This window comes from Prunus persica, chromosome G7 (assembly GCF_000346465.2).
Source record: "Prunus persica cultivar Lovell chromosome G7, Prunus_persica_NCBIv2, whole genome shotgun sequence".
Classification (NCBI taxonomy): domain Eukaryota; kingdom Viridiplantae; phylum Streptophyta; class Magnoliopsida; order Rosales; family Rosaceae; genus Prunus; species Prunus persica.
The window spans coordinates 21,968,145-21,985,802 of record NC_034015.1 but is presented as its reverse complement, the minus strand read 5'-3'; the positions used below and the strand labels follow the sequence as shown (position 1 = coordinate 21,985,802).

The 17,658-nt window shown below is 36.4% G+C and overlaps 2 protein-coding genes across 3 annotated transcripts; both read left to right on the top strand.

Annotated features, from left to right (window-relative positions):
- LOC18769100 lies at window positions 4,864–11,945 on the top strand. Of its 2 annotated transcripts, none has more exons than XM_020568558.1 (13): window positions 4,864–5,646; window positions 6,227–7,183; window positions 7,585–7,685; window positions 7,800–7,914; window positions 8,151–8,228; window positions 8,419–8,511; window positions 9,003–9,086; window positions 9,606–9,704; window positions 9,831–9,893; window positions 10,115–10,145; window positions 10,783–10,829; window positions 11,173–11,231; window positions 11,337–11,436. In XM_020568558.1, the coding sequence occupies exons 1-13, from the start codon at window positions 5,593–5,595 to the stop codon at window positions 11,377–11,379; spliced, it is 1,824 nt and encodes a 607-aa protein (XP_020424147.1). In that variant the 5' UTR covers window positions 4,864–5,592; the 3' UTR covers window positions 11,380–11,436. The 2 variants fall into 2 exon arrangements, with proteins under 2 accessions (XP_020424147.1, XP_007204239.1); XM_007204177.2 differs by having other exon boundaries at window positions 4,871–5,646; window positions 11,431–11,945.
- Window positions 12,527–17,611, top strand: LOC18769666 (serine carboxypeptidase II-2). Its single transcript, XM_007201951.2, has 11 exons — window positions 12,527–12,598; window positions 12,685–13,103; window positions 13,460–13,567; window positions 14,235–14,330; window positions 14,420–14,512; window positions 15,106–15,191; window positions 15,281–15,544; window positions 15,841–15,974; window positions 16,474–16,569; window positions 16,823–16,928; window positions 17,096–17,611. The coding sequence occupies exons 2-11, from the start codon at window positions 12,827–12,829 to the stop codon at window positions 17,255–17,257; spliced, it is 1,422 nt and encodes a 473-aa protein (XP_007202013.1). The 5' UTR covers window positions 12,527–12,598; window positions 12,685–12,826; the 3' UTR covers window positions 17,258–17,611.

The window sequence follows — 17,658 nt, the reverse complement described above, 5'->3', positions numbered from 1 at the left end:
CCTTTCACAACCATCCAAATACCCTGAATCACTATAACCACCCTTTGATGTCTCTCCACCCCTGTCCATCTTACCAGACCTCTCCATGCCTGAGAAACATAATTTCAAACTGAAATTACATTATACTCTATGTGCTAACATACTTTCTCTTAAAAAAAAAAACTCAAATGAATAATGTCATGCTATTGCACATACTAAGGTCAATAATTGACCACGTATAACTGTTTCGCAACTAAAAACATGCAATTGCATAAACTCAATACCCAAAATACATTCAAGTCCTAAACCAGAAAATAGGGTTCTTTGACATCTTACTTGATGTTTCCATACTTTCAAAGCCTCCTCCTTTCACTTCCTTTTGCCACCACCTCAAATTTCGTCGTTAGCAGCCAAGGATCTTCAAAATCTTTACAACCACATTATTATTACAAATCCATTCCCCTGCAAAATTTTAATTATATATCACACAATGCCAACAGCCCATACTAAATTACTTAAATCCCTCCAATTTGGTGACCATTTCATCATGGAGGTTGGACCCACCATCAATTTGGTATCTGCATTTCAGTTTCGGGCAACTAGAGAGAAGAGTTGAGGACCTCAATTCTATTACCATTACCTTCTTGCAGATGCGTTTTGCCCAAGCACAGACAGGAGTTGCTAAGGATTGAATTTGGGCAAGCACAGAGAAGAGCTCCTGGAGGCGCTACGGATTGGATCGACTTCATGTACAGTTTCCTCTGGTGCTGTGACTTCTGTAAGCCCCCCTTCACTTCAGATGAAAGGGCTAAAGCCCGAGTCTCTACTGCTCCGAAAACTCAGTATTCACAGAGGTAGACAGAAATGGGGTCTCACAGAGTCCTCTAGTTCCCTATGTTGTGTTCGATTTGGGAAACCAGAATGGAGCGGACTGGTCGCGTCTTCTTCTCCTCCAAACCTGCCTTTCTCTTTCCTCACATGCCACTCACATGCTGAATCACAATGGCTGAAGAGGTCATTAGGTCATTGAATCTCAGCCATCCTTTTTTAACATGGAACCTCAACCGTTGGATAGCTGGCTGTACCGGTACAGCTGAGGCACCACAGAATTTTCCAAAGTATAAACTTATTGCAAATGATCCATAGTGTTATTAGTATCGGTATAGTGTGTGCAAGTATTATTACCTCTTACAATTAGAAAGGTTCTTACAAATAAAAAGAAAAAAAGTATGACTTATCAACTGTTTTTTTTTTGTTATTCTCATAAATCAAACAAATATTTTTTCTTGTATTACGCAGTTTATTCTCACAATGAGTTTTATGGGTAGGTACTAGGTATAGGAGTTTTTAATTTATTTTCTTGCCTTTATATATAAGATTTCATTACTCAGTTTCTTTTCACACAATTAAGTAACTATTTTTATAGTCTATTGTATACAATTATTCTATCATCTGAATGTTCACATATTATTACCGTGCAGATGTCATTGTAAATCAGGAGAAAAGCAGGAATGGGCGTTCGCATAATAATAACTAGGGGTGGGCGCGGTTCGGTTCTCACCTCAAACTGGAACTAGAATCGATACTATTTAACCTGTTCGATTTGGTCTGATTTAGGCAAAAAAATTTCAAAAATCGACCGGTTCAATTCTGATCTGTTTTGATTTTGAACCAAATTATTAATTTATTATTAATTTAAAATTTTTTCAATTATAATAAATAACTATTTTTTTTGGCTTAAAAATTAACAAATAATCCAATTCATACATTTCAAAAATTTTGGAAGTTGAACTTGGAAAAATAGTGATTATAAAATTTAAAATATGGCATTATATTTTAAAAAATTTTAATATATATATAATCGGTCCGGTTCGGTCCAATCCAGTGTGGTGCCATGTAAAACCGGAATCGGAATCGGTTGAAACCAGTTCGGTCCGATTTCGATTCGATTTGTTGACTTTTTTGGTCAACTGATTTTTTTCCGGTTTTTTTTTCCTGATGCCCACCCCTAATAATAACACACAAACGTCCGCATAGGAGAATTTATGCTCTTGTATATATTAAATAAAGTTTCATAACCTAAGTGGAATAAAAGTTGAGAAAACCTAAGGTGGAATTTTTTTGAGAGAATTGTGATGCCAAAAAATAATAATTAAAATATAATTACTTTAAGATATTACTTAATTATAAATATTAAACTAAACAAATTAATTTTGTATTTAAAAATAAATGAAAACCTATCCCGACAAATTATCCGGGCGAGGCACAAGTTCCACTCCACTAGGCCCACCTTCCATATAGTAGGTGTGGGAAGACTCACACTGATAAGAAGAAGAGATTTTCTCTTCTTTTCCAATGTGGGACTTAAGTTAATATATTTCATAAACTCCAACAAGTACTTGATATTATCAAATCACGTTATGACTTGGATTTAGGATTTAAAGGCTAAAACTCTGTATTTGCAACACTAATTTTTTTTTATATAAACATTTTTGTGTACTTAAACTAATTTTCTAGGATTTTTAAATAAAATTTGATTTAAACAAACTAATTTTATAATTTTGTAAATAAAATAAAATAAAAAATCCCTCTCCCGACGAAATTTCGTCGGCATAGACCTATGCCGGCGACAATTTGCAAGATTAGACCTCTGCCGACTAAATTTGTCGGCATATATATATATATATGCATAACACAATCTTACAAGTGTTCTTCAGAGGGATATTTCTAAAAGAACTTTGAAACTGAGAAACTAAAAATTACATTCTGCTTGACTATGGCCAAGAGGCCTCTATTTAAAGATCCAAACTACAGAAGTGTCAGTAGCCCGGGAATCTTGACTGTTGGAGCACGGGACTTTTTTTCCTTGCATTTTACTTTCACTTTCACTTTCGCTTTTACTTTTACTTTCACTTTTCCTTTATCAGAAAATATTGAGTGTAGAGGCGCGGGTCTTGGAAACATCACGCAAACTTTTACTTTTACTTTACTTTAGTTAATAGCTGCAGTTCTAGAGCCAATGTTAGTAAAATCCCAGACATAGTCAATTAAGAACAAGTAGAATATGAAACAAATAGTGAAGTCAGCTTTAAAGATTGGAATATACCCAGAGTTCCTAGTCAATCTTTTAAACACAATCCTGCTAGACATTCCTTTACTGCTTCATCTTCCACCCTAGAACGAGATCTAGAGCTAGAAAAAAACCCTCATAGATTTAAAACTAGAATCCCTAAGAAAAACCTCTCAAGTTAATCACCCTTGTTACGGTAAGCAACCAGTAAAAGAAGATAATAAGTCAAATTCCCTATATTCTCCCACACAAATAGATTTTGAAGTTGATGCCATCCCAGTAGACAACCAATTAAGAACCTTACATAAGAAATTTAAAATACATTGGGAAATTCTTGATGAACATCTCGAGTCAGAAGAAAATATTGAAAGACGCAATATATATATCTCCCGACAAAATGTTTCTATCCCAATGAAAATTCGTTGAGACATGTCAAGGTTAGGTCCGGTTATGTCGTACTAATCCATGATTGAGATCGAAAACTTAATCGTAACGCCGTAGGTCGAGTTGTGTGAGTATCCAAGCCTAATCGAGTCCTGAGTGCCCTAGTGTAAGGTTAGTAGGGTTCGAGGCTTGCAAACGGTTTTTGGTTCGAGACTTGGATTTAGTGTTTGGAAGACTAAAATAATTTTGCAGGATTTTTAAATAATTGAAACTCTGTTTAAAACAATTTCGGAAATTAAACATAATTTTAAAGTCCAAAAAATTATTTGAGATAATTAAATATAATTAATTACTATTTATAAAGGTTGATTTTAAAAAGTGGTTTGTTCTCATAATCTTGATAAAAGTTCGCAGGGAAAGATCTATCGTGACACAAATTATTTGGGATAGGTGTATCACGTCAAAATTTGCTGGGATACAAAAAGAGCATGTTGATTATATCAAAATTGGGGGGCAACAAAAATCTTAGTTTATCATGAGTAAAGACATTATTGCTGACATAATAAATGAGAAAGATTTCTGCATATACGCATAAAATCGGTCGATAATATCAAAATTCGATGAAGCCGCCCAAGTGGACTTACTAATAGGATGCCCTAATGGGTTACAAAATTTCACTTTAGCCAATGATCCAATCAACGGAATAATTGGAACTAATGTATCGAGCTTAGATTTATAATTTGTTTTCTCTTTTGTACTTTTTTATCAACATTCATATTGACAATAGTGTATCAAATAAATATAATCCAATCGATCCGTGAATAGGGATCCTAATGCATATAGATACAAATGGTCCAATGGGAGCAAAAATCAAAGTTAAAAGAAAATATAGGATCATAAAATAATCATTAAAATTAGAGCGTTTACGTGTTGTATCAGAGAACTTAATGAGATAAGGAAAGGATAAATTTTTTTAATTTTAAGTTTGATGAAGGAGACGGGGACGAGGATTTCCCGAAAGTTTCTTATCGGGGATTGGACGAGGACGGGGGTGGGGATGAGGAGCGGGGATGGAGATGATATTGCCATACTCGGCCCTTACCTAGTCCATTGCCATCCCTAATCGAACCCTAACCATAAGCCTACTTTAGGACACTTATGACTCGATTAGGCTTGGATACTCTCGTAACTTGACCTAGGGTTTTGATTTGAATATACAGTTAGTTTGACATAACCAGACCTAACCCTAGTTAGTTGAATACACCTCTACTTTATTAACTTGAGTACAAAAATTATAGGAATAATATATTATAAAATAATTTAGGGATTTTTTTTGGTCAAAATTTTAGGGATTAAAAAAAAAAGATAAATAACATACCTTTCCCAATAATTTTGTTTTTGGTCCGAGATAGACCTTTCCCAGCAAAAGTTTGACGGAATCAACCTTTGCCAACCACGTTCTGTCAGGATTGATCTATCCGGTGAACTTTGTATCTGTCAGTGTCGAGTTTTTTCCGACAAAATATTCATCGGAATAGCCGAGATAGGTCTATCCCGACATAACTCGGCTATCCCGACATAATAATATTAAAGGTCTAACCCTTAATAACTTTCGCTAGGTAGGTCTATCCCGATAAATTTTCACAGGAGAGGTCTATCCTGATAATATTATCGCGGCCATAGGTTCCCGTCAAAGATTCGCCAGGTAGGTCCTTCCCGACAAACTTGAGGGGATGAAAATGAATACAGAAAAGTATAGGGACATTGGGCCAAAACCCCACAAGAATTCCAAAGACAAGCATGTCCCCACGAAAAAACGAGAGGCAAAGAAGAGGCTGGAGTGCCAAAGGCGATGAAGATACCGGATACAACAAGCCACACGATTTTCCTTGTCATATCATCATATCTATATTATTTCATTTTCATTGGACAATTGTAAGACAAAATTGAAACCCATTTTCAGGGTACTGTAGATCTCACTGAGGAGAAGCTGCAGAAGTAATTTTATTTGAAAAACTCCCATTTTGATGCAATGGTTCGTAACTTGTTGAATTGGTAAAATCCCATTTGATAGGTTGGATTATTTTAGCTAAGTGTTGGTGGAACTTGATAGTATTTCTTCTTGAGCAATCGTGTTTTGTTGGGCGGGTTGACATCACATGACAATGTTGCCTGTTTGCTCAGCCACCTCAAGCTGTTCTTATCATTCCCAGGTAAGATCTTACATGCTGAGTTGTGATCCTTCAATGTTATTTTGCTTCTAAATTCTAATATATACAGGTAATTTCCGTGCAAAGAAACCTTTTAAGTTCCCATATATTAAATGTGTCTATCGTTCTTATGAAGTCTGAATAATTAATGAAGTTGCTAATTGTTCATCCAAGTTTTATTAATTAATTCCATGAATCAATGGGTCTCATCAGAAAACTTGGCTACTATCCATTGAACATAAATAGCTAGTCAAAATTAAAAACCGTTGAAAGAACAATGAAAACGTCTAGCTAATTTTCACAGAAAATAATAAGTGGTTGCAGTTGTTTTCTCTCCCCATATCATCTTAGCGAGTTATCTGTGTTTCATGATTTGTGTAATTCTAATCTGTATAGCCACAAGTAAAGTTATTATTGGGTTTTTTTTCCTCATAAGCACGTGAACATCAGCTTGCTGGCGTATGACGACATTATTTTTTGAGAATTAAAAAACAACTAATTTGTTTTGCATCATGTCACCATTTGGGTCAATATTAATTATGAAATTTCCGATTTTAAACATGTGTATAAATGGATCTTACAGATTTCCTTACATGGAGGATTGCATGCCAGTTCCCCATTCCAGAAGGATTTTGAGGCCAGATACATTGCGGAATGCAGGGGCTCTCTGGGCTTGTCATTTGCAATGCATTTCCAAAGAGATTCCTTCAAAGCACATGCTACAAAGTCTTTGTATTCTAACTTTGTGAAAAGCACAGAACAATCAGTCTCCATGGATTTTGTTAATAGGAGTTCCTGCTCAAATGAATCAGACTATCTTAATTGCAAGTATTCAGATATGTGGAGTTCTTCTACTGGAACTTTATATAAACAACATCCGTTGGGAATGGTGGAACTGAAATATGTAGAAAGCTCTAGCCTTTTGGCCCCTGATGAGGGACTCATGGACTTTACTAATCAGTCGACTGAGAATGCAAGTATTTTATCAGGACCCGTAGAACCTGAATCCATTTTAGCTGCTGATTTAACACCAGAAAATGTCACCTCTGCATCTGACCCCCTAGACATTGATGGTGATCAATTATCCAGTGTGAAAACTAGTATTGAGGATTTTATTGATGGGGTTAGTAAGTCTTTCAGTGCTTCAGTCGATAAGGGAGGAAGTTCTGTTAAAAGCTCACTAGACGCAATCACTTCATCAGTATCATCTGTTGTTAAAAGTGCTAATGAAGCAGTGGATAATGCTGTTGGCAGAATGTTTTCAACAATTGATCAAACGGGACAATTAGGTGGCAGTAAAATGGCAAATTTTTCAAGCGACTTTAAGGAAGCCACAAGTAAAGGAACTGTTATTGCTATTGATATTTTGAGACGTACATTTGTTGTGGTGGAGGATTCTCTATCAAATGGGGCTTCCTTTGTTGTTAGCTCTTACCAGTCTGCCAAGGACTTTCTTCCTCCTGACGTTAGTGATGCACTAAATTTGTCTGAAAAGAGAGCAGCAGAGTTCCTGGGGCCTGCCAAGAGTGCTTTTCAACAGGTATTTTTAAACTTTGGTATACACTTCCCTTTCATGGCTTAATGCTTTTGAATGATTCCAGAGTTGATAGTAATCTTCAGAGAAAAAATAAAAATTGATTGTGGTTTCCAGATTTCCAGAGTTATTCTAAACAATTCATAATATTTCGTAACTTTGAAACTTGTTACATAAAAAAACTGGTTGGTTAATTTGTGAATGGATGCTTTTTTTGTCAAGACATCAGCCCCATTTTTGTTATAGTGGTCCTGTATTTTCTGTTTGACAGATTATGTTAGAAAGTAAACTTTTCATTATAAGCTTAGATTATCCATTCAATCATGTATATGCTGAGTTTTTTGCTATTACAATGACAATTTTCTGAATAATATTCTGTGAACTGAATCTAAACATATTGAAAGCAGGTTTATATTGCTATTGAGGGGTTGGAGGAAAATCTTGGCTTGGATCCAAATGATCCAATCGTTCCATTTGTTATATTCCTTGGCACCTCAGCCACTTTATGGTATGGATATCCTTTTGTTCTTTGAAGGTTGTTTTTCCTTTTCTATTTATACATATAGGAATACAAGTATCCTGCCGTGTGAGAAATTTATATTTCCTATCAGATATGCTGCAGGGTCATTTATCTGGTGCGGACATTCAGTGGTTATGCTGGAGATTTATCTCCTCAATCGACATTGGAGCTCTTGACAGGGAAGGAGAATGCTGTGCTCATTGATGTCCGACCCGAGGCAAGATATTGCATATTTGTTGGCCTTTATATTTGGCTGAGCTGATAATGTTATAAAATCTTTGCCTAACAGAGGCTAAAACAACCAAAATTCTTTTAATTGCCCAGACACAACCTCCAGTGTTCAAATTCATGCTCCTTGGTATTTCCTTTATAAGACTTATAATGAAATATTCTTTGTAAGTGTTTGCTTCTCAAATTTGCCAATGATTGGTTCTTGGAATTTCCTTTGTGAAGGTTATGAGAGAAAAAGAGGGTATTCCTGATCTTCGACGAACAGCTCGCTTTCGTTACGCAAGTGTGACTCTACCTGAGGTTGGCTTATTACTAGCATGTTATTTGACAATATGAATTACAATTGTATCATAACTTTTACAGGGTGGAAGAAGCCATATCGTACTAATGATTTGGGGTTATGCTAAAACAGTTGTAATGATGTATTCTGGAGCTTAGCTCCATACACTATCTGCAATTTTGTTTTCAATATTATTTAATGATTTTTCAGGTTGATGGCTCTTTATGGAAGTTATTGAAGAGTGGAAAAGATCTTGATGATACCTTAACTGCTGCTGTTATTCGGAACTTGAAGATTGTTCAGGTAACTAGTTTTAGGCTTTATATCACTTAAAACTATACCAAGCTAAAAGTTCAAAGGAAGATATTGGACTGGGACCTAGCAACTCTCCGTGCTTTGGTGTTAGTACCATAATTGGTCACCAAGGAGACCTGAAAGTATCGTGCAATCTTCTCCATCTCAAGAACTTCAATCACTATTTGATTTTCTTGGCCCACAATTATGCGAGAAAGAAAATGCTAATTATAAAGAACATTCATATTCAAGTTCTTAGCACTGACCTGGTGACTTTAGATCTATTACCATATTTGTCCAAGGACTGGTTGGTTTGTCATGTGCTTAAAAACTTCATATCCAACAACAGGATCTGTTGCCTAAAACCATGGGAAAATATGATGATTTCGTAATGAATAATGGTTCTCCAGGATCCCTATATCATGCACCATCTTCTGATTTTTCCCTGATTGGCTTGAGTAATGAATAATGAGGTCTATATTGTTTTCTACTCTGTGTAGGACAGGTCCAAGGTCATTATTATGGATGGTGATGGTACTCGTTCCAAAGGAATTGCAAGATCCTTGAGAAAGCTTGGGCTTAAGGCAAGTAGCAAGTCTTTGATGATTCTTTAATGATAGACGTACAGAAGACATGGAAATGAAAAGCCTGAGGAGTGAACTATATATCTATTAGTATTTTTTCTCTATACTGAAAGACCTATGGTCATCTTGGACACATTGGAACTAACGTAGATGCATTATTTTTCATAAGAAAAGATAGCATATATATATTTTTTACTTGAACATAATAAGTAAATGTTTATTCATACAAAGTTAAATAACAGGTACGTTAGTTTTTTCACAACCATTAGTAGGGCTCAACATGATGATTTCGCAAATGTGGATGGTTGAGTAACTGGTTTGTAAATTAGGACTCTGAAGTATGTAATGCAAGATAAAGATTCATATTCTCATTATATAAAGTTATTAGGACTTTTCTTATGGAAATTAGTATGTTCCAAATATTAAGAGAACCACTCAAATGCATGATAATTTTTGGTATTCTGGAATTGGTAAGCAACTTCTTAGATACTAATAACCTGGCGATGTTTAAAATGACAGAAACCTTACTTGGTTCAAGGTGGCTTTCAGTCTTGGGTGAAACATGGTCTTCGTATTAAGGAACTCAAACCCGAGACGACACTTACCATACTCAATGAGGTATTTATCACTTGGATGCTGCTTCTTCTTTTAAGTTCTAATGGTGTTTTCTCCTTTTTTCTCTTTTCATAATACCACGTTTGAGCTTTTCACTTAAGCACAGTTGTAAAAATTGTATCATTTCAGGAAGCTGAGGCAATTCTGGAGAATATCAATCCTTCTAGTGCTCAGGTTCTTGGATATGGTGTGGTAAGATAAATTGCCTGCATGGTACCTTAAATTCCAACTTAATCAAAATATCTTCAGAATGATCTATGAAACACATCAGGATAGATTGATGATGAGTGGGATTTCATAGAGGCTAATGGTTATCTGACCTCTTGGGTTTTCTGTATGTTATAAAAATGTTTGATTCCCAGGCAATTTCAAGTGCAATTCTGTACTAATAAATGCAATTACTTTCTGTACAGGGACTGATTGCGGCATCGTATGCACTATTAGGCGAGTATATATGTTATGTTCTTTAACATTATTCTATAACATTCCAGCTTTACCCCACTTCCCCAATAAGAAAATCCCAACCCAAACTCACCACCTGATAACCACCTCACCCCCATCATCTCCGTTGCCGACGTCGGCCCACGCCGGCCACCTCTCTCTCTCTCTCTCTCTCTCTCTCTCTCTCTCTCTCTCTCTCGCCAGATCTGTGAGGTTCTGAACATTAAATATTTCACTTGGTCACAGAAGCCAAAGATTGGTCAGAAAGCACTCGGAGAAAAGGACATTGGGAGAGGAACCATAACGAGAGAGAGAGAGAGAGAGAGAGAGAGAGAGAGAGAGAGAGAGAGAGAGAGGAAAGGGTAGTTGCCGGCCACAGAGGTGATGGGATGGGTGGCTGTCAGGTGGTGGGGGTTTGGGGCTGGGTGTTATTTTTCTGTTAATTTTTTGTTTTGTTATTGTTTTATATTTTATTTTAGCGGAGAGTAAAGTTGGCATTTTAAGGGATTTTTTTTTTGAAAGAGGGCGGTTTCAAAAGATGGGGAGTGGCAGTAAAATTTTATCGTATTCATTTGCTTGTTCTTTTTTGGTTTGGGGTTTCTTCTTCTTTCCTAATTAAGCATGATCCATCCTATTTCAGAGTGGGAGAAGACATTGCAATTGATTGGCGTTGTTGGCCTTGGTCAGGTATTAGAATCTTCCTAGAATGAGTGCTTAAGTCAAAGTATTTACTTCCATATCTCAGGTTATGTTGAATCAAATTTTCAACGTGTTCCTAAAGTTTTTGGAATGTCTGTTTTGTTTCTGTCCCCGGTTGTTTGTTGTTCAGAAATATAACTATCATATGGTAGATGTCAAATGATAAAAAGTCTAGATTAGTTGCTGAATTCTATTTAAGTTCACATAGTGACATAGGGGTGGGCATTTGTGCTAAAAAAAACTGAATACTGATAAGAAACTTACATTTAAGAAATTCATATAGTCTCTGGTTCTTCCCCTTTCTCATTGCTCTTTTCATTGACTACACCAGACCATTTACCGACGGGTGGCAACTTATGAGAATGCTGAAGATTTCAAGCAAGATGTGAGGTAAACCCCAAAATTTAACATTCTTTTTAATGTGAATTTAATGTCTTGTTCAGAAGAAATGATGTGACAGATTGTCCTCTTAACACTAGATTGCACCTTTCACAGTGATGTTGGAGTCCTATCAACAGCCAAATGCTGCTTAATATAAATTTTGTTGATTCAAAATGTGGTCTGATTGTGGTCTCTATGTTCCGTGAAGGCTGCTGCTTGTGCCTGTTAGAGTTGGAGCTCAGGCATTTTCGTGGGCTGCTGGAAAATTGGAATCAAACGGCATTGGACTACCAACATCTCCTTCATCTTCAGATGTTAAAAACCGGGTATTGCAGGCTGCTGCAAAGCATGAATCTCAACCGTCTGATACTGAAGGTATCCAAGAGTCATCTCTTGAATCAACAATTCCGGTCAATGACAGTGTAGATCTCTCCGAAGCATAAGGTTGATATTTCAGCAGCCAACAAAGAACAAAGGTTGATATTTTCTAGCAGTAGGCAGTCCTTCCATTAGAGCCTCATGCTGTAGCTTGAAATGTGATCTTAGCTGTATTAGCAGTGAATGAAGGTTGAGTTAATTAACTGATGATTCTCTAAGAAGATGCACTATATGGTGATTGGCCTTTTGTGCAGAATTATAGCATAGTCGTTATGTTTCTTCCTAATGAACTGAAGTGAGTTTTGTGCATCTTGCATAAAACAATTATTCAATTTTCAGTTGATGCCAACAAACACGCACCAACATGGATATATAGGGGAAGCCGTCATCATGTACAGATTTTGGTAGCAGTCAATATATGGTTATAGTAAGACTCATTACACGCCACGCCAATCAACAAATGCTAACTAACCACGTTGTCATAGATTTTCCGATGAGATCAAATTTTTAATTTTTAATTTTTTCCTTTTGTAGTCGATTAAAAGTAGACTGTAAACCGTACTTACTATAACAATAAGGATGCTTGTTTATTCAAAAGCCAACAAGGCAAGTTGGGTCTCTCAAGTTTCATCCGTTTACAAGGCAGTTAATCTTTACCCGCTAATTCTTTTGTTGACAAACCAACCAATAAAACTTCTAAGAATAAGGATGTTGTTCACTTCCCGACTCCCAACCAATAAAACTTTGTTCTTTATACGATTGATGAAAATAAGAGCATTCACAAAAAACAAATCATGTTTTGTTTTATCTTTTTGCACAACGAAACATGCCATCACTTTCCATACATCATAATTTCAAAGACTTATTCAATAAAATTTGATCTGGTTAGGTACTTTTTTACCCAAAAGTTAAAATAGAATTATTAGAAAGGTTTTGATTAGAGACAAGAAGTCTCAGAAACAGAAAGGGTTCCTTTTTCTTTTGGTCGAAACAGAGAGGTATTTGGAAATGACATATATAGTTGGAAATAATTTTGGTATACCATTTTCGGTAGCCTTTTCTAATATTAGTTGTTGCCTTTAAGACTGTTATTGCACAGGTCAGATTTGCAGAGATAGAGACATTCCATGATGATTTATCTGCAAAACTAGCAAAAACCAGCGTTTTCAGGAGCACTATTTTATTGAACCCCTCCCCCTCCTCCTCCGTCTCTCTCAACCGCAAAAATGGTCAAACCCAGTTGGGCATTTGTTCTCACCTACTTCATCATCCTCCTCAACCTTCATCTGGGCAGTGTTTTTGCAACTATTCCCACAGACGCACTTGCCCAACAGAAATTGGACAAAGTTCTTGAGCTCCCTGGTCAGACCTTCAATCTGAGCTTTGCACACTATGCTGGGTATGCCACTGTCAATGAAGATTCTGGGAGGGCTCTCTTCTACTGGCTTGTTGAGGCTGCTGAGGACCCTGGTTCTAAGCCTATTGTTCTCTGGCTAAATGGAGGTTGAGCTTCAAATTTTTGCATAAGCTTCTCGTTTATCTTTGTGATAGTGCTGTTTTGACTTCCCTTGCTGTTAAATGTTGTACGTCCGTCCATTTTGTTTACTATTTGTGTTATGTTCTGTAATATTAGGAATACATTTCTGGAATTTTTTTTTTTTTTGAAGGCGGCCAGAATTCTTTCTAGTGATCGAATAAACTTGCTTAATTTCCTATTCGTTTATTAATGGTTGCTTCGTTTTATGAAAGCTTTGTATTTATCTCTCGAGTGCTCTTTGGCTATTACTGTTTTGTTTCCCAATTTGGTATTTTTATTGATTTAGAATTTTTTCTTTCTGAATGGTTACTCACCTTCTTAGGACCTGGATGTTCATCAATTGCTTATGGGGAGGCAGAGGAAGTTGGTCCATTTCATATTAAGGCAGACGGGAAGACCCTATATTTGAATCCTTACTCTTGGAATCAAGGTGGGAAGCTTCTCATAACTTGTTAGAGGAGGTTATTAGGATTTTTTCGTTTTAATTATCGTAATGAATTATGTCAGCCAAAACTTAACAGATATAAAAAGATACCAGCCAGAGGTTACAGGTTGTTTTATGTGTGAATTGTGTATGTGAGAAATATTTCAAGATGTGTATTATCAATTATGTATGTGAGTTCCCCTTTATAATACTTGCTGCGGATGTAAGGGGCTTGGAGTTTAAGTGGTTAAGAGTCATTACCCCTGCACCCGAGGTCCCCTGTTCGAAATCCCCCTTCCCCAATATCCCTTGTATTAAAACCAAAAAACAAAAAAAACAAAAAAAACTTGATGCGAATTATAGGTCTCAGGACTATAGCATCATTTTACTCGGATATAGTGCTTCAAATAGGTTGTTCTCTTACTTGTTTAAAAGCATCTTAGCAAATGAGCATATGCGTTCCTCTCAGTAAGCACATGATTGCTGAGCAAGCGTGCATGCACCTTTTTTCTTTGTGTCTCTCTTGTTTATCTCGTACTTTATGCTTGATGTTGCTTTATTCCACTGCATCAAGCGTGGTACTTACAGTGACTGTAGAATATATTTTTAGATTGATAAAACCACATCTTAGTAGTTCTTTACAAAATGTCTAATTGCTTTTACCTTTTTGCAGTTGCTAACATTCTATTTCTCGATTCACCTGTTGGAGTTGGTTTTTCTTATTCAAACACTTCCTCTGATTTGCTATCCAATGGAGATAAAAGAACGGGTACTTTTCCATGTCTCATTTTTAGGCTTTGAGCTATTTATGTTGTTAGCTTATTATGCACATTAGATTATAATTATGTTGTTTTGCAGCCGAAGACTCTCTAGCATTTCTATTGAAATGGTTTGAGCGCTTTCCCCAGTACAAGGGAAGAGAATTTTATATCACTGGAGAGAGCTATGGAGGTAGACAAACCTACTTTGCTTGTTTGCTTTTACATCATGTCATTCACCTTTTTCCCTTCCAATAGTAAACATGTAAAACTTAAACTAAATGCAATATATCTCTATTCTCATGTCTTTGCGTGTGTGTTGTAAAGGGAGTACTTCGTTCCATTTTATGTTTTATTCTATTTTTATTACTTAGTATGTTGGTGAGGTAGGGGAGTGGTACATTATTACCTCCCATCTTTTGGTTCTCTTAGTATACTTATTGCTTTGGGATGCAGTATATCACGTTCACTCGGAACATTGGTTGACTAAAGCAACCTCATCAGGGCTCCCTTCCCACCATTAAAAAAGAAAACTAATTACAGAATTGTAGCTTTTTCAGTCTGGATATTGTAACAAATAGAAAGTTACTTCAGTTAGTGGTTTCAGGACAAGAGGAATGGGGTTTGAGATAGAAGCCTAACAACACATGCAAAATCAGTAGCAGCTCTACGTTTATTTATCTTATTCATGCATAACATGTTCGAATTTCTTGTGTTGTATTTTGGTATATTTTGTACGACTTGGTTATGTATTCTAGTTTTAACCACCCAAAACTTGTGTACCAGGACATTATGTTCCTCAGCTAAGCCAAGCAATTGTGAAGTACAACTTGGAAACTAAGGAAAAAGCAATTAATCTGAAGGGTTATATGGTATAGACTTGGTGATTTTCTATCGCAAAGGTTTGGGGATATTGTACATTGTGTAAACACATTAAAATAACGAAGTATGTGTTATGCAGGTGGGCAATGCTCTGACTGATGATTATCATGATCATTTGGGAGTTTTCCAGTTTATGTGGTCGGCTGGTTTGATTTCTGATCAAACATACAAGTCGCTGAACCTTCTTTGTGATTTCCAGTCATTTATACACACCTCAAATTCATGTGACAATATTTTAGACATTGCTAGTGCAGAACTTGGAAACATTGACCCTTACAGCATTTACACTCTTGCATGCCCTGCTAATGTTAGCCAGTCAAATCGGCTGCTGAAAAGAATGCATGTGAGTGCAATAAATTGTCTACTACGTTCCATGTGAGCTATTTTTTACTTTAAATTTCTTTTCTTTCCCCTCCCCCTCCCTCTTCCCCACCAAAGAAAACAATGTAAAACGAATCTCCTTGCTAGATGTATTCAGCACATTCTAAATGTTTCAAATTGCCAACCAGGATGATTTCACTCTTATGAATTTATTTAGCCTCGTGAATAACTGTATTTACCTCAAACTGAGGTCTCAAATCTTTCAATGATAGTTGACTTATTGTCATACTGATGATGGAATGTGATGCCATTTGATAGAAGGTGGGCCGCATCAGTGAGAAGTATGATCCTTGCACAGAGGCACACTCAGTTGTGTACTTCAATCTACCCGAGGTTCAAAAGGCTCTCCATGTTAATCCAAATCATGCACCATCTAAGTGGGCAACCTGCAGGTATAAACCAATGAAAAGAGTGCTTCAAAGCTTTTGTTTACTTTAGAACTTATGGTTTCAAATGAGCTAGTCCATCACTAGCTCAAGATTGCTTTGGCTATCTGGAAATTCATCCCTACTGAATTGCTACACCTGTACAATACCACCAGTTCTGGTTTGCAAGAGCAAGAAACCATATTTGTCTGTGATAAATATGGACTTTACTTTAAACTTATGGTTAGGAGATAAAAAATTCATTGAAGTTTTGGTCAATCACCATTTTTGTCTCCATCTCTGGGTTGGGGAGCTGAAGCTGGGCAAATGTGCCTTGCCTGGAACTGGGATATATTGTCCTAATTTGCTTCTGCAATTTAAACCACATATCAAAATTTTATTTCACCTGCTTATATAAGCATGTCATGTGAGAGTGTATTTGGTTTTAAAAGTGATGACCTTGATTGACAAGGCACAGTGGAAAAGTTGACATATTATGTGTATCCATTTTTTTGCTGTTTTGCAGTGATGTGGTATACACCACTTGGCAGGATTCTCCTAGGACAGTGCTGGACGTCTACAAGGAGCTGATACATTCAGGACTTCGTATATGGATGTTCAGGTCCCTCTCAACACCTTGCAGATATAGATTTGATGATTACTTGTTTAAACTTTTTGATTAGTCACATCACAGTTTTAGATTCTAATTAAATGATTACATATATGAATTTCATCTAGTAGACCAAAATATTCACTCAATACTTTTCGTTACCATTGTCTTTATATGAGTAGTTTGCATCATTTACAGGAGCCATTTTCATATAACTAACATGTTGGTAATCATCCTACTTTTGCTATTTTTGCATCTATGGCAGTGGTGATACAGATTCCGTGATCCCAGTTACATCTACCCGATACAGTATAGACGCTCTTAAGCTTCCAACTGTCAAGCCCTGGCGTCCCTGGTATGATGATGGACAGGTAAAGCAGCTTCTGGGAACTATTTTCTTCCCATATCTCTACTCATAAACAGAATACTGAAATGGGATACAGTTCTTGTTCCAAGTCTTGTCAATTATACAAGTATTTCTTTGAAATTTTCCCAACTTATGGAAGTAGGCATTAATACAATTAGGCTTCGTTAACAGGTTGGAGGATGGACACAAGAATATGCTGGGCTGACATTTGTGTCAGTGAGGGGAGCAGGCCATGAAGTCCCTTTGCACAAACCCAAGCAAGCGCTCACACTCATCAAAGCTTTCCTGTCAGGATCTTCAATGCCTTCTTCAGAACTTGTCAGTGACTCTTGAAGGTTTCTTTTCGCAATTGGCCCTTGAATTGGCAGGAAAAATTCATGCAGTGTTATGCTTGGTTACTTACTATGCATTACTGCGGAAGTGGTCACATTTAACACCCAAGGATCCAGTACGCATTGTTTCTCTGGGAAACAATAAAGATAAACTTTAGGGTTTTACGTTGTTGTAATTTAAGAAGAAGAAACCAAGATAAAGGAACTTGAGAGTGGCTGTCATTTTGAAGTTAGAACAAGCTCTGCCATTCAATAATCATGTACTGCTATGCAAGATTTTACCCTTGTCTTTAAGACGACATGTCACTACGACATTTCCACAAATCTTTATTTTTCTTGAACATGAGTTTATGAAGTGAATAAGTTCATCAAGAACCAAGAAAAATACTAATTCTTAACTTG